The sequence below is a fragment of the Nicotiana tabacum genome, chromosome 10 (genome assembly GCF_000715075.1).
Source record: "Nicotiana tabacum cultivar K326 chromosome 10, ASM71507v2, whole genome shotgun sequence".
NCBI classification, from domain to species: Eukaryota; Viridiplantae; Streptophyta; class Magnoliopsida; order Solanales; family Solanaceae; genus Nicotiana; species Nicotiana tabacum.
Window position 1 is genome coordinate 15182607 of NC_134089.1, and position 19498 is coordinate 15202104.

At 35.1% G+C, this 19498-nt stretch overlaps 1 protein-coding gene and 1 long non-coding RNA gene across 2 annotated transcripts; one reads left to right on the top strand and one right to left on the bottom strand.

The window, feature by feature from the left end:
* Positions 1 to 6147: 6147 nt before the first annotated feature.
* LOC107763855 (uncharacterized) lies at positions 6148 to 7844 on the top strand. The gene is made up of 3 exons (XR_001643121.2): positions 6148 to 6345; positions 6848 to 6908; positions 7687 to 7844. It is a non-coding gene; the product is annotated as an uncharacterized LOC107763855 (long non-coding RNA).
* An 8591-nt stretch (positions 7845 to 16435) lies between these two features.
* Positions 16436 to 19023, bottom strand: LOC107763854 (putative serine/threonine-protein kinase). Its single transcript, XM_016582360.2, has 6 exons — positions 18825 to 19023; positions 18580 to 18695; positions 18220 to 18436; positions 17639 to 17876; positions 17362 to 17512; positions 16436 to 17133 (listed from the first exon to the last, which is right to left on the bottom strand). Exons 1-6 carry the CDS (start codon positions 18898 to 18900, stop codon positions 16798 to 16800), a joined length of 1134 nt encoding a protein of 377 aa, XP_016437846.1. The 5' UTR covers positions 18901 to 19023; the 3' UTR covers positions 16436 to 16797.
* Positions 19024 to 19498: the final 475 nt, after the last annotated feature.

Consider the following 19498-nt stretch of genomic DNA (forward strand, 5'->3'; position numbering starts at 1 on the left):
AAAGAAATTCTTCTTGTCCTCTATATATACTAGTATCAATCAAATAATAAGAATACATTTTAAAAAAAAAAAAAGAAGATGCAACTCCTAGCCAATTAAGTAATACTAAATTAATTAACTGAGAATTAAGGGTCATATTTCAGAGGAATGAATATCGGGAAATTGATTAAATGTGATAGAAATAGACCAATTACGTTGGCAATTCACGAAGTTGATGCAAGATTGATTTTGTAACATTATAGGTAGTTGAAGAAGTTGAACGAGTGCTCAAGCTGGCGCGCTTGTTATGTTGACGCGAGTATTGTGAGTAGTAATCTTACCGCAATTTGTGTTTTCATAACCTACATGGTTTATAAATTATTTTGAAAATAAAATATGTTACTGAATGTTTGAAATTGCATGTGGGACAAGTCTCTTACTTGATATGGTACTGAATAGTTTACTTGAGATGTTTATAGTTATTTAAAATGTTCTCTGACATGTTTTACTATTACTAGAGATATGATTACCGTTACCGAAATTGGATTACATGATTTGATAAAAATTAAAATGCCCTGTACTGTTTTGAAAATTCTTCCATGTGAAGATTTACTATTTACAAAGAAAAATATGAATGGGCTGAGACTTTGAAGGATCCCGTAGCTAATGGCGGGTTCGTTAGACCTGGTGCACCTTGTATTTACTGATTACCGAGTACAGTTAGAGCCCTCGCTAGTGGGAAGGTAGAACTAGCATACAGTTACAGTTTTCCTTCGAGTAGGGACCTAAAGTTATATTTGACTCCTCTTAAGAAGGGGTCCATAGAGTGATACAGATTACATGATCCTTTCCTGGTAACCTCCCAAATATAAAGATTTGATATGACACAATATTTACCGAGTTTATTATTGAATTGTTAAAATGAATTTGTTGCAGGAAACACATGATGAGACTGATTATTATTACCGTTTTAAAAATGAGCATTTTATTTTGTTATTATTATACAAGCATGATTTCTGACTTGTCCCCAATTAAAAACGGTTGTGGTAAATATTATTACTCACTGAGCTAGCGACTCACTCCCCGCTATTATTTTTTTTACAGACAAAGCAGTTGACAGAAGCGCGAATTTCGTTAATTAGAGTATACGAGTTGATAGTTCCTGGTGAGCCCCGCACTTATTCGCGTGGGCGAAGAGTTTATTTCTTTGTTATCGTCTTTTCCATTTAACTCATAGAGTCGCTCCATAGTAATTCTTTTAGTGTCATGAGTATTCTTTCGTTATTATAGACTTATGATGAGTATTGCACTTCCTTATCGAATTTGGAGATAAATTAGTATTTGTGGCTGTCAGTGGGTGTATTATAATGGTTGAGACTTGTTTTGGTTAATGGATAAAGTTATTGTTGGTTGGATTGATATTAGGATGTTTGGTTGTTGATTTTTGCGACATGAATATTTTTTGGATAGTCCAAAAATAGGGGAAACTCTGTCCGTTTTTTTCTAAAATATCAATGAGGCTTACTTAGGGGCACTTGCTCCTAAGCGCCGGTCATGATCCTAAATTGGGCCGTGACAAAGTTGGTATCAAAGCCCTAGGTTATTCTTGTGACTAACGGAGCACACGTCGATAGTAGAATCTCAATTATGACTATGTAGCAGGCCATTCCCATAATCATGATTCTGTGAAGGCGTGATAGGATGTGTCTTGTCTTTCTTTCTTATTCCTCCGTACGTGTGTGGCGATTAGGATTAAATAACTGAATCTGTCATTACTTATCCTATTCGTGTATGGCTCGGACCAATCACTCTATAATTGAATTTTGCTAGAGGTTCAAACTTCAAAGACGTCAAATTTTGCCTATGGACATACATCCATCTCCAAGCAAAGAGATGCTAAATAAGTAGTGTACCAAACAAGTAAAATTGTTCATTGTGCCATATGAGGTGTTTTTCGGTAAGATGTAATAGAGTCAATTTCGGAAATTTATACCAGTCCACCACTACAACGATAAAGGAGTGCTATCACAAAAAGGTACTTACCCCCATGAAAAAAAATTGAGATCTTTATGGATATAATATATAAACACGAAAAGAATGCGCAACAGAATAGGGGCTCTAAAGTCTTCATGCACCTTGAAGATTATGGGAAACAACAAAATATTCTTAATAATGTTCCTAAAGTTGAAACTACTAAGTTTACTATTTCTAATAGTTCAAAGGATTCTTAAAGGTTTTAGTAAAATAATTACCACGTTATTAGCTATAGGATATTTCATGAAGAGGTCTATGGAATATGCATTTTAGACTAGAGAACATGGCGAATACATGAAATGCTACTGTACTCTTAGAGATTCCGACAAGATCAATACAACTAAATTGGGATTAATTTCACTAAAGTGCTTATGAATCACTTCCTTCTTGGTACTTTGTGACATGAACTTACATGCTAGATCATTTAAGAAACTGATTTTGACGTTGGGTATACTTACATATAACGCCAAACTTTCGTAGGTGGATAAGCAAGCAATATCTTAAGTTTAGAGGCTTGTTGAAAGGTTGATTAATTGTTTAAATAAGACAGCAACTGCTTATATGAATACTTAAACCTATGTTGTAGCAGTTGTACTTACCATAAAGATTAAAAATATGGACATGATAGACGTGCAAGAACTCACATAAGAAGATTGAAATTAGAATATCTTTTAGTATGGATTTTAATATGCATTGAAGATTTAAAAATTCAAGAATGTTTTGAGATATTAAGCGATCCTTTTCGGGTTTCCATATCTGTGAAAAATTTATAATAGTTAGAAATGTGCTTAAAACTTTTAAGATTCAGTTAAGAGAAGGAAACCTAGCTAACCAAGTTGTACTTGATATGGTTGACTCTAACGTACAAATGAATATGGATTAGCTATCTTCTTACCATGCTACCCTCGATTACTATAGAAAGACTATTAGGTTTGGTGAACTTTGAAAGTTAGTTTTATCGAAAAAGGGGATTAGAGGTTTTAGAGACGGGCAAATTATATATTTTGAAGACTTTTGGATTTCATAGATACGGTAAGGGGCACAAGAGAAGAAACACTTGGTTTGAGAAGAAAAAAGTATTATAATGAAAGATTCTCTAATGTATTCCTAAGGATTTACTAGGACTACCTCCAATATGAGAAACAGACTTCGGTATTGAGCTGACACCTCACACGCAAACTATATCATATGGCACCAACAGAGTTGAGAGAGCTAATTGAATAATTGAAAGACCTACTGGATACATGTTTTATTATACCGAGTGTTGCACTATGGGGTACACCAATATTGTTTGAAAAAAAGGGGATGAGTCTTTAAGAATGTGGGCCAGCTACAAATAATTTAAATAAGATGACAATACACAACAAATATCCCTTATCTTGTATAGATAACTTATTTGATCAGTTACAAGAAGCCATTGATCTTTGGTCTGGCTATCATCAGCTTAGAATAAGAAAGGAAGATATTTCGATGTTGCCTCTAGTACTTGGTACAAACCGTATAAATTACCTGTGATGTCCTTTAGATTAGCCAACGCTCCAATTGCATTGATGTATATAATGAATATGATGTTCAAAGTTATTTTTTTTTTTGAAAAAAACAAAATCATAGTTTTTACTTACTACATTCTGGTATATCCTCGTACCGTGAAAAGCACGAGAATTACTTGAAAAATATGTCAAAGAAGCTGCAGGAAAATCAACCTTTTTTTTTCAAGTTCTTCAATTAGCTGGACACGATGGAATTTATAGGACACATGGTATCTAAGAATGGAAAAACTGGTAGATTCTAAAAAGATAGAAACAGTTCATAAATGGCCAAGACCCATTTCTCCTACAGAGATTACTTTTGGCTTGATAGGCTACTATCGGCATTTGTGTAGGATTTCTCAAAATAGCATCACCACTCACCAAGTTAACATAAAAGAAACCGCTAAATTTTAGTGGACGGAGGAATGTAAAACGAGATTCCAGAAGCCCATGGCATGTTTAACAATCATACGAATGTTAGGGTCTAGAGGATTTACGATGTTCTGTAATACTTCGAGGGTAGGATTAGGATATTTTCTCATGTAGAATAATCGTGTGATAGCTTAAGCTTTAAGGAAATTGAAGAAGCTCATGTCGTATTATGCCACTCATGATGTGGAGATGATCAGTGGTATTTCCTTCTTAGATTTAGAGACTATTTATACGAAGAAACCTATGAGAATTATTCCTAGCACAAGAGCCTGAAGTACATTTAAAATCAATAGAGATATAAATATTTAGCAATGCTGGTGGAGGGAACTACTGAAGATATAATTGTACTATTTGGTATTGTTCGGGAAAAATAAATATTATAGCTTATGCAAAAAAAATATGGGTGATTTGGCACATATAGCTCCTGTAAAGACACTTCTGGACAAGATACACATATACTAGAGGGTACACGTATTAGATTCAATGTGAAGAAAAAAAATTCAAAGACATTATTAGCTATTGGTCAAGCCTCATGTAGAGTGTATAAAGTCTAGCCAATACGAGGATGAGTGATTGTTTAATTACTGAGATTAGTTTCTAGCTGGTAAAAGCAAGGATAAGACTGTTAATAGTGAGGGTATCTCAGACTAGATAATTAATTACGTATAGCAAACACATATGGGTTGAGACAAGCTATTCGTGATGGAACTCACAACTCTAGATACACTTATGTCTCAGGTCTATAAGATGCACCATGACTATAAAAAAAAATTGATTGGTTGAAAAAGAAAGAAGGAAAAAGAAAATTCGTTAACTTTGTTTCTAACTAGCTGACATGTCAGTACGTTAAGGCAAGGACTTACGACTCATAGGCCCATTAAAATAACTCAAGATTTTGAAGTGGACATAAATAGAACAGTACATTATATGACTAAATTACTCAAACCATTAGAGGTATGATTATATGTAGAAAAGTTGTAAATTGGCTTACAAAGTAGACACGCTTCTTGCTAGTTAAAACCTCTTATAGTGAGGTAAAATATGCATAGATATACATGAACAGAAAATTATTTGACTCAGTAGAGATCTATTGTCCATCACCTCTAATAGATTGAAAACCTAATGTTGGGTACACGAGTAGATATTAATACTAGTTTTATCGCACGTAAACGCAAAGTCCGAATGTGTTGTACAGATCTTGGGGGATATATTGAGAAGATGTATTCTTGAGTGTGGAGGTAGTTGGGACGCTTATCTACCTTTGGCTGAATTTGCTTACAACAATAGCTTCCAGTATGGTGTTCAGATGGCATCATACGAAGCATTATATGGTAGAAGATGTCGTTCTCCTATCGGAGGGTTTGAAGCTGGTGAGACTAATTTATTGGGACCCGACTTAGTACAAGAAGCTATTGATAAGGTCCAATTGATCAGACCGCGATTGCTCACAGTTTGACAAAATTCTTATGCGGATAAGAGAAAAAGAGACTTAATGTTCACAATTGGAGACAGAGTGTTCATACAGGTATCCCTTATGAAAGACGTGATGCAATTTGTAAAAATAGGGTTGATGAATCCAAGATTTATAAAATTATACAAGATACCTACCGAATGAGAGTTGTGGCTTATAGTTTGGAACTTCCTTCTTATCTTATATAAATATTTCATGTATCTATGCTAAGAGATATATACAAACTCCTCTCAACCATATGAAATACTGATTATGCTGCTTGATCAAAATGTATCTTATGAGGAGGAGTCAGTAGCTAATATCGATAGTCAAGTAAGACAGCTACGGTCAAAAAGAAATTATATTCGTTAAATTCTTGTGGAGAAACAGTATCATCGAGGAATCTACTTGGGAGGTAGAAGAAGATATGCAAGCGAAGTATCCTCACTTGTTTAGGACTATAGGGATGCACTTATTTTGAAATTCAGGGACCGAATTTCATAAGATGGGGATAATGTAATACCTTACATTATAAGGGTACAAGCGTAATTTGTAAGTACATAAATTTTAAAAAAAATTAAAGGGTCGAAGCCCAAAAGATAACTACTGTAGAGCATCTTATAGAGATTGGAAAGGGTTAATATTTTAATTCCTTGCAATCTCAAAGAAAAAGGAACGAGAGTAGGAGGGATGGAGGATAAAAGCACCTGCAAACAAAAAAACAAAAGAAGAAGCTAATATCAAGCCTTAAGGAAAATAAGAGAAGAATTAGTGTCAAAGTGCACTACGTAACTAACCTAAAGCAAAAGGGGATAGGGTATGAAGCAATTGAAATTCGGCAGAAGTGATCGGAGGCAACAAAAGATGAGAGTTTACTTCTTTCTAATGAAGGGATTTTTGGAATGGAGGAGAACAAGCTAGGTAATTTAATCCCTTTTTTTCCCTTGGTAATTTATTTGATATTTCCTTTATTCAATACCTAGCCTATTATTAGTTATTGATTTTGTAATTTAGGGTAAAGATAACAAAGTATTCTTAAGGTGTTTCAATATAGCACAATCATGGAATTCCTATTAGATTGAACAAAAAACCTATCAGTTTATATTAAGCACTTTACTATGCAAGTTAGCAGTGCTTGTAAACTGCTACATAAGGATATGAGTATTGTTTTTGTGTCAAACAAAATAAATTCTTCTTGTCCTATATATATATTAGTATAAATCAAATAATAAGAATAGATTTTAAAAAAAAAAAACAAGATGCAACTCCTAGCCAATTAAGTAATACTAAATTAATTAACAGAGAATTAAGGGTCATATTTCAGAGGAATGGATATCGGGGAATTGATTAAATGTGATAGAAATGGACCAATTACGTTGGCAATTCACGAAGTTGATGCAAGATTGATTTTGTAACATTATAGGTAGTTGAAGAAGTTGAATGTGTGCTCGAGCTGGCGCGCTTGTTATGTTGGCGCGAGTACTGTGAGTAGTAATCTTACCACAATTTGTATTTTCATAACCTGCATGGTTTATAAATTATTTTGAAAATAAAATATGTTACCGAATGTTTGAAATTGCATGTGGGACAAGTCTTACTTGATATGGTACTGAATAGTTTACTTGAGATGTTTATAGTTATTTAAAATGTTCCCTGTTACTAGACATGTTTTACTATTACTAGAGATATGATTACCATTACCGAAATTGGATTACATGATTTGATAAAAATTAAAATGCCCTGTACTGTTTTGAAAATTCTTCTATGTGAAGATTTACTGTTTACAAAGAAAAATATGAATGGGAGGAGACTTTGAAGGATCCCGTAGCTAACGACGAGACCTGGTGCACCTTGTATTTACTGGTTACCGTGTACAGTTAGAGCCCTCGCTAGTGGGAAGGTAGAACTAGCATACAGATATAGTTTTCCCTCAAGTAGGGACCTACAGTTATATTTGACTCCTCTTAAGAAGGGGTCCATAGAGTGATACAGATTACATGATCCTTTCTTGGTAACCTCCCAAATATAAAGATTTGATATGACACAGTATTACCGAGTTTATTATTGAATTGTTAAATTGATTTTGTTGCAGGAAACACATGATGAGACTGATTATTATTACCGTTTTAAAAAAGGGCATTTTATTTTGTTATTATTATACAAGCATGATTTCTTACTTGTCCCCAATTAAAAACGGTTGTGGTTAAATATTATTACTCACTGAGCTAGCGACTTCACTCCCCGCTATTATTTTTTTTACAGACACAGCAGTTGACGCAAACGAGAATTTCGTTAATTAGAGTATACGAGTTGATAGTTCCTGGTGAGCCCCACACTTATTCGCGTGGGCGAAGAGTTTATTTCTTTGTTATCGTGTTTTCTATTTAACTCATAGAGTCGCTCCATAGTCATTCTTTTAGTGTCATGAGTATTCTTTCGTTATTATAGACTTATGATGAGTATTGCACTTCCTTATTGAATTTGGAGATAAATTAGTATTTGTGGCTGTTAGTGAGTATATTATAATGATTGAGACTTGTTTTGGTTAATGTATAAAGTTATTGTTGGTTGGATTGATATTAAGATGTTTGGTTGTTGATTTTGCGACATAAATTTTTTTTGGATAGTCCAAAAATAGTGGAAACTCTGTCCGTTTTTTTTTAAATATCAATGAGGCTTACTTAGGAGCACGCCGATCATGATCCTAAATTGGATCGTGACATTTCTGGTGTAGAAACTCAAGTTAGTTGCTAACTGCACTGAAGCTGTTAGAAAGCAGTTTCAATAAACCAGTTGTGTGGCTAAATTACAAAAGGTGTATAAAAACTAGGATGCTTTTCCTCGTTTTTTCTTATGTTTTTGGACAAATGTGGAAACCTTTTAAATCATATTAGACGTTTCTTTCCCTTTTTAAGGCCGAAAGGTTGAGATGAGGAAATTGACAGAAGGGAAATGAAGGAAAGAAGTAGTACGTATGCTTTGCACCTCTCATCAAATACTTCCAAAACAAAACAGTTTCAAAAAGAATGTTAAAGATACTTGCTTTATCATGCTGTAAAAGAAATGAAAGGTGATTAAGTGCTAAAAACAAAATGGAGGGGTGTACATATGTCCCTTTTAGCTTTTGACTGGCAATAACTGCTTTTCAACAGCTTCTTAAGAACGGAACAACGACATACCAGGTATTCCCACAAATGAGGTCTTTGGAGGATAGAGCGTACGCAAACCTAAACTTATGTATAAAAATCCACTAAAATTGCAAGAAATAGTAGTTATGAACTCATAACTTAAAAAATATAATGTGTTTAAAGCTATAGAGCTTAAATCCTAAATCCGCCTCTGACCCTTACGTTGTACAAATAGATAGGTTGTTTCCTATAAAAGCGTTCTTAGGAACAGAAACCCCCACTAAAAGATCAGGGCTTTACCAAGTAGAAGGAAAAATAAAGTAACAAAACAAGGAGTTCTTTACTAAGTGGTTTCTTCAGCTATGTCCTTTGTAATAAACTGCCAATTCAAAATATGGTAGTTTTCCAGAGAGAAAAAGTTGATTGGAAAAGAGAGAAAATATGGGTGCCAGTTCAAACTCAATGATCTATAACTTTGCTAGTTTTATCTTTTAGTTATAGCCGCCCCTCCTTTTCTTTTTTCCCTATAAATTCTGTTGCGGAGGACACTTTAGCCTACACATTTTGTAGTAGTTTCAGTAGAACCTTGGCTATAGAGAAAATCAAGACAAGTTGTTTGATTCAGTCTAGAGTCTGGAAATCAAGAAAGGTAAGTATCATATGTAAGTAAGTAGCATCTAGAATAGAATTTAAAGCAACTAAGGAAAAAAATCGAGTAACTTGCAGGCCGGTCGTCGTTGCACACTAGCTGATCAGTGAGGGTAAGAGAGTGTTCCGTTGATGTTCTCAGTTTGATTCAGTCTAGAGTCGAAGAATCATGAAAGGTAAGTCGCTTGTTTTCATGATATATAGATACATGCCTGGCTCCTTGTATGCCATTTGCATTGTTCCATCTATAATTGATGGCCTTTTCAGATGGCATGCTAGGAGCCATGCATCCATGTTGAGCTTCAAATCAAGCATTTCTCGCATCTTTTTTTGGCTCCCATAATCTTCTTTTAATTATCCTAACTAGTATAAGATTGAGACATAATTGTTATGGTATAATTTTCATATCGGCAAGTCTTTTCTAGTGATGTACGTGTACGCATGATTTTATGCCAGCAGTGGCCGTTTATTGTCACAATTCAGTTTGCAATTGAGTTTAGGTCTAGAACTATGGCCGTTTTAGGTTTTGCTTTATCTCACAAATTGATATTTATTTTCTATTATTTTCAAGCATTGTATGCCTATTTGTATGTATTCATTTTTAAAAAAATGTAATCTATACTCACATATATATATGAAAAGTTTTTGCCAAAAGGGTGTCTCTGCCACTATCTCCCCCTCCCAAGCACTTCACCCTTATCAAGCACTTCACCCTTATCAAGCACTTCACCCTTATAACTAGGTTATGCGTTCCGGTGAACCTAGTTATACTTTGATCCAAATTTTATATTTGTCTCAAAAAATTCATTGTATATGTACAATTTATTAGTACTAATTTATAAATCAGTAACTTAAAAGGACTAGAATCCTATAAGTTTCACATCTTGATTCTGCCTTTACGGGGTCAAAGAGCTCTGCCTTTACGGGGTCAAAGAGTTCTTTCTTTTCTCTAGTTTAGCTTAAAAGTGAGTATTAGAAGTAGAACTAAATTGTTCAAAAATATATATGTGCAAGCAGCAAGCATGACCAGTTCTTAGCAAAGAAAGGTGGGAGAAAAACATGTAATCATGGTCAATGTTGGATTCTGTTTTCTTTCCTTGGATATTTTGGTTTGGTTTATATAAAGTAGTAGTAAGTACTATGTTAGAACTATTCAACATATGATTCTATGTGGAGCCAATAAGGCCAAGTCCAAATCTAAGTCTTTTTTTAAGCAGTCATGGTCTCATTGATGGTTTTAATTTGTTGGTACTTGGTCAATTGACCAAACTTCCATTTCCGTGACCAAGGACAATGTCTTAAATGGACTGGTTATCTGATTTGGTGACTTCTCCTTTGATAGGCAAGAAGGATCCTACTAGTTTAGTTTTGTTCAGTTTCCTTACCATTTATGTCACTGTCCGGATTTCCTACTTTCGAAAGTCGTGATGGCGCCTACTCGTAGAAGCTAGACAAACGAAATTTAGAAGTTTTAACTCTTTCGTTTTAATCATTTTTAACAGCTTGTAATAACAGGTGATCAACATTTAAATAATAGCGGAAGATGAAATTAAGCGGAAGACTTAGACTAATATAATACCCAAAATAAATATGAAAATACCAACATGCATCTCTACCCAGAAACCGGTGTCACAATATTCACGGATTGTCTATGAATACTACATACAAATGTCTGAAGAAAAGAAATACAGCTTGTCTCGGATACAATGAAAACAGAACAGATAAGCAGATAGAAGAGACGTCGGGCTTGCGGACGCCTGCAGGACTACCTCGGAATTTCTGTGGACTGAAGGCTGGCTCCCCAAGTGCTATTGTCCTGGTGCTGCTCCGATATCTGCACAGAGTGCACAGTGTAGCATCAGCACAACCAACTCCATGTGTTAGTAAGTGCCTGGCCTAACCCCGACAAGGTAGTGACGAGGCTAGGACCAGACTCCAGATAAAACTTGTGCAATTATATAATATACAACGAAAAATAAACAGGTAAAAGCAGTTTAAATGGGAGGGGGTGCATGCTTCGGGGGAACACATCAAATCCAGCTGAAACAAAGAGAAATACGAGAGAAACAATTCAAAATCTACGTCAAAGCAATAATAACACGATTGCGGCGCGCAACCCGATCCATTGTACATATCATTGTTGCGGCGTGCAACCCGATCTAATATAATATTGTTGCGGCGTGCAACCCGATCCAATATATATATCATTGCTGCGGCGTGCAACCCGATGCAATATATATATCATTGTTGCGGCGTGCAACCCGATCCAATATAATATTATTGTTGCGTGCAACCCGATCCAATAGATATATCATTGTTGCGGCATGCAACCCGATCTAATATATATCATTGTTACGGCGTGCAACCCCATCCAATATATTTATATACCTTAAACTCATCCATACCACGAGTCCCGGCAAGGGATCAACAGTAAACTATACTAACCCGACAAGGAAATTCAACAATAAAAGTATATACGTCCCGGCAAGGGAGAATCAGCTATAATCAATCTTAACTCAACTCCTACTCGTCTTAGCTAACACCAATACTCAATCATAAGTAATTTCCACGAAAATAAACTAAATTCTCGCTCAATATCGAGAATTACCAATTAAAGAATCCGTAGTATCATTTAAGAACACAATAATTATCAATTTAAGACTCACGGTTATGCTCGACACCAACATATAGATACTCGTCACCATGCTTATACGTCGTACTCAACAAGAAGCAAATAGCAAATAGGATACAACTCCTAATCCCTCAAGCTAAGGTTAGACCGAACACTTACCTCGATGCCACGAACACACTTCACGACTTAATTATAGCTTTACTCCTTGATTCCACCACCAATTCGCTCGTATCTAGTCACAAGTTACTTAATTACATCAATAAACGCTAAATGAATCAATTTGAATGCATTAAATGAGTTTTCTAGAGTTTTGCCTAAAATGTCAAAAATCGCCCCCATGCCCACATGGTCAAAACCCGAGGTTCGAATCAAAACCCGATTACTCATTCCCCCACGAACCTAAATATATAATTTGTTTTGAAATCGGACCTCAAATCGAGGTCCAAATCCCCAATTTTTAAAAAACCTAGGTTCTATCCAAAACACCCAATTTCCCCCATAAAAATCATTGATTTTGAGTTGAAATCATGTGGAAAGATGTTAATGATTGAAGAAAACGAGTTAGAAAATACTTACCAATGTTTTGGAGAAGAAAGGTTGTTTGAAAAATCGCCTTTTATGTTTTTGGGGTTTTGAAAAATGAAAAATAACTGAAAATCTCGTCTTAATATACCCCTCTCAGACTCCCTGTACGGACCGCACAAAATCAACTGCGGTCGCACAGTCACCAGTGAACCTGTGCGGACCGCACAAGATCCACTGCGGCCGCACAACCACCAGTGCGGACAACACAAAACCAGTGCGGACTACACTAGCAGGTTCAGAGAGCTGCAGTTTTCTGAACCTCCAATAGTCATGATTAAGCCTAAGACACCCCGGAACATAGCCGAAACTCACCCGAGCCCTCGGGGCTCCAAACCAAATATACACACAACCTCAAAAACATCATATGGACCTACTTGTGCTATCACATCATCAAAATAACATGTAAAATGACGAATTAAACCTCAAAACTCAACATTTTCATCAAGAACTCTCAAAGTTCATAACTCTCCAACCGGAAGTCCAACTCGCGTCAAATAAACTTCATTGTTCACCAAACTTTACAGACAACATATATAAATCATATTGAACCTGTACCAGGCTCCGGAACCATAATACGGGCCCGATACCACAGGTTTCACATAATATTTCACTTTCAAAAACTTTTATATTTTTCAGAAAACAATTTCTTTCAAAAATTCATTTCTCGGGCTTGGGACCTCGGAATTCGATTCCGGGCATACGCCCAAGTCCCATATTTTCCTACGGACCCTAGGGACCGTCAAATCATGGGTCCGGATCCGTTTACCAAAAACATTGACCGAAGTCAAATTAATTCATTTTATACTCAAAATTTATCATTTTTTCATAGATTTTCACATTTAGGATTTTCGACTACGTGCCTAGACTGCGCACGCAAATCGAGGTGATGCTAAAAGAGGCTTTTAAGGTCTCGAAACGCAGAATTTTATTTTAAAATAAGTGATGACCTTCTGGGTCATCACAATTCCTCAAGTAGTTTAAATAATATACACTGTTAGTGTAAAAAATATTTTATACTATCAGAATATATATAGGTAAGTCTTCTTAAAATACGGAATTTTTTATCTTGTTGGAGTTTTCCACTCTAACAAATTCCTTCTTCTTTACAATTTATGTCACCTAATTTGTTAGGCAAGATATGGTGCTATTTCAGTTTATCAAGGATATGATTCTCGATAGGAGAGTGTGGAGGTCGAGGAATAGGGTTGTAGGTTGACATGCAGTCTAGAGCTTCATCTAGCCTTTTCAGTAGTATTAGTACTGTCTTGTATTTTTCTATTCCTAGCCCCTTGCTATTACACATTGTGTCATTATTTCCAACAAGATTGACTCTATTCTTATAGATCTCTGTTATTGCACGTTGCTCCATTTTCGCTTTGTCTAATTAACTTGTTATTGCTATTGTCAGTTTATTATTTCATTTTCATTTCTTTTGAACCGAGGGTCTTTCGGAACAACCTCTTTATCGTCATAAGGTAAGAGTTAAGTTCTGTGTATACTTTATCGGTCTCTTCAGACCTTACGTGTGGAATTTTACTGGGTTTGTTGTTGTTGTTGTTGTAATTTGTTAAGGTCAAATTACCAATTTTCTAATTGAAACTAATAAACCGTATAAGTTAAATCATAATTTTATGAACTTGATGATAAAAAATAACATCAAGATAATACTACCTCCAATAAAGGTCATATTTTCTAATTTCATACGGTAAGATGTTTCAATAATCAAGAGCTAAACAATAAAATTTGACCTCTAAAAAGTAAAATCTCACCTGCAAATGTTGTTTACCTTCATTAAAACATTTAAAATGTGGTTAAAAGGTTTCAACATCTCAATTTTTTATGTTTAAAAAAAACTTGGTGAAGTTATAGTCAAAATTAATTGATGGTTCAAATGGAGTGTCACAACATTTTTTTGACTCTTCTATCCGTCAACCTAACACAGCTCTTTTTTCTTCATCTAAGCTTGGCGTTGGATATATTTTAAAGAATACACATAATTACATAGGAGCTATTAATTGATTAATTATTTAAAATTTTATATTTTTGGGTTGTAGCACTTGTATTTTGTTTAATTCGATGCCACCACATGTTCCACTTTGAGTCATTGCTCTTAAAGGAAATACTATTAATATTTTTTTTGAAAATTATTTGTTGTTTGGGTAGGTGAAAGTGGGGTTGGGTTCTAATTATCAAAAAGTTGCTGGACAAAGAGACCTTTATTAGTAGTGACAAAATAAAAAGATTTTTATTTTGGTCACTAGATTCTTTTTCTTTTTTACCTTACTTCTTGCCCCAAACACTAGTGTCTGTGCCATCTTAATCAATATGTTTACCCTTTGGATTACTCTACATAAAAAAAGGCTCGATCCACAAAGTATCTTGTATTTATGCAGGATTAAAGGGCCGTATCTAAGGGGTTTGATGTAGACAATCTAACTTAATGCAAATATTAGTGGCTGCACTGCTCGAATCCGTGATCTATAGATCAGATGCAGACAACGTTACTGTTGATTCAATGCTCCCCTCCAACTAGGTTACTATATGTCTAACAGTTTAATTGCAATTATGTCACCTAAATTAGTTAAAGATGTCCCTATATAACACTAAATGGTTGTATGTCAAAAGTATATATAAGAACAGAAAAGAGACATGTCAAGAAGAAAACAAAGAGAAAGAGTATTTTGTTTGTCATTTTGTTTAAAATGGAGGGGCTCTTTGGCGATAACGGAAGATCACTATAGATATTTTTGCTTTTCAGAAATAAAAACAAAATGACCTGTTTTTCAGTTGTGTTGTCCTTTTTTTTTTCTGAATAAAAAATTGATCTCCTTTCATTTTTCTCTTAAGATGATCTAAAATCAAACAAAATTATAAATAAAAACAACAAAATAATATCTTTGAAAAAGTATCTATTGATATCGAATTCTTATCCAATATCATTTGAAAATATGGGAACTGAACATCTTATTAGCTCCCTCCGAGGGCCTATCGGAAACAACTTCTCTTTGCTCTTAAAGCAGGGATAAAATCTTCACACACACTATCCTCCCCACAACCACTTGTGAGAATTCACTGAGTTTGTTATTGTTTTTGTTGTAATTTTTCAGTATAAAACCTCAGTTGATAGATTCGTTCGTGAATAAGTTGTGCTGGAGGATGGATCAGTACCTCGTATAAAATTTATACGATGTGCTTTAACATATAATCAATAATGCAGACAATGAAACCAATTGACTATTTGTGTAAATATCTCTTTGTAAAATAGCCTATATTTGCCCGAGACCTCTGATTGAGTGTGAACGAATCGGCTAATATCTCACGAAGGCAGGTTGAAGGATCCATTCTTCAACAAATGACCCTAGTGGAAGGGTTGACCCTTAGATGTTAGCAGCCATAAGCCCTTAATGTCAAGGGACTATACATTGATACCTCAACTTGCGCAGCTTATAAGTTTCCTTCTACATTTATTATCAAGACAAGATGTCTATTTCAACAAAAAAATCAATCATATCATTAATGTATCATTTGTCAACCGTATCAATAATTAAGTAGTGGTTAATAGATTAACATCCCATTCACTAATTTATCAACTCTTGTCTCATCATTTTCTGTTTTTGTAGCTTTCTTGACAATAATAAGGATGCTTTATTGCTCCTATATTTTATGCACTTTGTTCTTTTTCCTTTTCGTTTCAAACTCTGTCTGTGTGAACTTGCTCGTATTATCAATTTCAAGCTAGGATAAAGAAATAAGGTTGCGGTAGGTTGACGACCAAATTTAAACTTATCAATTCACACTAAGCAGATGCCAACTTGTTTGACGCTGAGGCATAGTTGATATTGTTTCGGAAGGGAGTAGTAAAATGTGAGGGCTGTGTCTGGCTTTGTTAAAGACTTAACAGAAGTGATGGAGCAATTTTAATAATGCCTCATCATTTTGTTATTTTGGTAATAGCTGTTGCACCATATAATGATATGAATCCATTGTAACAAGAAAATGTTCATAATAAATGAGAAGCTTAAAAAAGGTATCAAGAATAAAACAATACTAAAGGTAGTGTCTACAACAAAGTAACCACCAAAAACAATAATGAAAGACCTAGCTGCCCACATTAATATACAATTTCTCCAACAACCAAAAAAAGGAAAAAAAAAAAGTGAGCAAACTCAGTGCATGTGTTTCAATCTGTGTGCATAATATACTCTTTGTACAAAGTACATTCTAATTTCTAGCTATCACTACTTGTTTAAGCCGTAAAAACAGCCTCTTGCAGAAAAGTAGAGTAAGGGCTAAGGTTGCGTACGATAGATCCTTGTGGTCTGGCCCTTCCCCCGACCCCGCTAATAACGGGAGCTTAGTGTACCGAGCTGACCTTTTTTACTACTTCCTTCTTCCTGTTTGAAATGGGCTTCCTGGGCTCATACTTGTGGAAGCTTTAGAAAAAAAACTTTGAGAAGAATGTTTTCTGCCTATCTTAACATCCATTAAATCAGCAACAATCCCAGGCTGAGTAATCTTCATTTCGTCTACTATTGTCGCACCATTGCTGCTCAGCATCTTGATGACCATTGACATTTTAGGGCGGAGGCTGGCGTTCTCTTGCACGCAGAGCAGGCCAACTTTCAAGAATCGGACAGCTTCATCGCTCGAAAAATCTCTATCCAAAACAGGGTCCACTAGCTCTAATAGTTGGTCAGAATTGTACATTTCCCATGCCTAGCAAACAATAAATACCAACACAAATTGATCTTCTCATGTCATATCAAGCCAACAAACTAACATCAACATCTTAATAAGTCAAAATCATGGTTCCCATTTAGATATTTGCATTCAAATAAAGGTAAATTTTAGATTATTAATAGTAGGATTCATTCGAAAGTGAGCGTAACTGGTAAATCGGGTTGCCCTTTAATAGTAGGATTCATACTAGTCAAAAGTAATTACCTTGTTAACTAGGAAATGCTCTCCTCTAGTAATGTCAAATGCAACAACTGGTGAACCGCTGACTATTTCTAGTAGCACGACTCCAAAGCTATAAACATCTGATTTGCGCGTTAAGTGTCCACTGATGGCGTATTCTGGAGAAAGATAGCCTCTGTAGGGCATAAGATCATGAGTTCAAGAAAATTCACAACATGATCAGCACAACAAAGACTAGGAAGAACAACATGAGTACACTTCAAAATTCAAAAAGAACATATATCTACTAATGCTAACTTACAATGTTCCAGCAACTCGGGTACTAATGTGTGACGTGTTCTCTGAAAATAGCCTAGCCAAACCAAAATCTGCAATTTTTGGTGTAAAATCCTCATCAAGTAGTATGTTGCTGGCTTTAATATCCCTATGTACAACATGTGGACTCACTTCTTCGTGTAGATATGAAAGTCCCTTTGCTATTCCTATTGAAATTTCTTTCCTTAGTTTCCATGTAAATTTACTTCTGTTTTTCTCCCCACCTGCTTAGTCAAAACAATTCAATCAAGAAACAACCTCAAGATTTTGTTTAATATAACTGTGGCGTCTGATGCAGCTTGCGCAAAAAGGGGCAACCCGGTAAACTAATCCTACTATGACGGGGTTCGGGAAGGTCCAGACCACAAAGGTCTATTGTAAGCAGTTTTCCCCTGCATTTCTGCAAGAGGCTATTTCCACGGCTCGAACCCGTGGCCTCTTGGTCACATGGTAACAATTTTACCAGTTACGCCAAACCTCCTGATGCAGCTTGCGCCATTGCTCGCCTCGACTAATTCGACGGGCTACCGGCTACTTTCGACCAGTACAGGAAAACAAAGAAATTACCTAAGAATGTTTGGGAAAGACTGTTATTTTCCATGTAATCATAGACTAAAAGTCTATTTGCTCCATCAACACAACATCCTCTGAGGTTGACAAGGTTTTCATGTTTAATATCAGACAATGCAGCTATCTCTGATACAAATTCCCTTTCACCTCGCATTGATTCCAATTCAACTGATAGAACTTTTACAGCCACAAAAATTCCATTTTGAAGCTTACCCTTTTCAAGAAAAGCCACAAAATAAACATCAAAATAATAAATACACATTAAACAAACCAAAACTCACACCCCCTTTTTCTTTTTTTTTGGAACTCAACTATTTTTTGGAAAAAGAAAAAAAATATTTTTTAGAAAAAACTCACCTTGTAAACAGAACCAAAACCACCCTCTCCAATTTTATTTGAAGCTCTAAATCCATGAGTTGCAGCTTTCAATTCATTGTAAGAGTACACTGTAAAATGCTGGGAAATTTGTCCACCTGTTTTTTGAATTCATATTCTTAAGAAAATACCCTTCTAGTACAAGTTGAAAATTTTAAACCAGAATTATCAAAGACAACAATAAATAATGAGACTTTTAAGTAAAACAAAATGGTTTGAGAAGTTACCATATGGGATTTGGCTGCCCTCTAAAGTAACTGAAGATGAGCTAAAACACTTGAGAAATGGAAAAGAAAACTTCATACTTCTTGAATTATGAAACTCAGTCTTGAATTTTGGTTATGCAATTTAGTTATAAGCAATGATTTTTTATAAAAAAATATTAATGGGAAAGAGTGTGAAAAGAAATGAGAAGAGGAGTGGGAGGAAAAGCAACAGAAAGGGAGGAGTTTCATAGATTAGAATTGTTTATATATTTGATGTCATGCCCATAGATTTTGACTCTTGCCAAGACTTTTTTAATGTATGATAGTAATAAAAAAGAGGGGTTCGAGTCTACCCAAGAGTAAGGTGGGAAGTTCTTGGAGGGAAGGATGCCGAGGGTCTATTTGGAAACAGCCTCTCTACTCCAGGGTAGGGGTAAGGTCTGCGTACACACTACCCTCCCCAGACCTCACTAAGTGGGATTATACTGGGTTGTTTGTTGTTGTTGTTGTAGTAATAAAATGTTTTCTCTTGGCCTACTCCAGCTAACAATTTTAGTTTTTAAATTACAACATCCTAAGAATATTTCAACTAATTCAACAAATGAATAGACTTTGGTCAATATAATATTCTATGAAGAGTTTAAGTTCTATCCTAGTGATGGAGTAAAAACTATTTTATACAATTATGTTATTAT

Coding starts and splice junctions, on each gene's coding strand:
- LOC107763854 (XM_016582360.2), bottom strand. CDS start 18,900: ATGAAGTTTTCTTTTCCATTTCTCAAGTGTTTTAGCTCATCTTCAGTT. Junction 18,437..18,579: donor GTTTTGGTTCTGTTTACAAG/GTGAGTTTTTTC, acceptor TTTCTTGAAAAG/GGTAAGCTTCAAAATGGAAT. Junction 17,513..17,638: donor ACCCGAGTTGCTGGAACATT/GTAAGTTAGCAT, acceptor TATGCCCTACAG/AGGCTATCTTTCTCCAGAAT.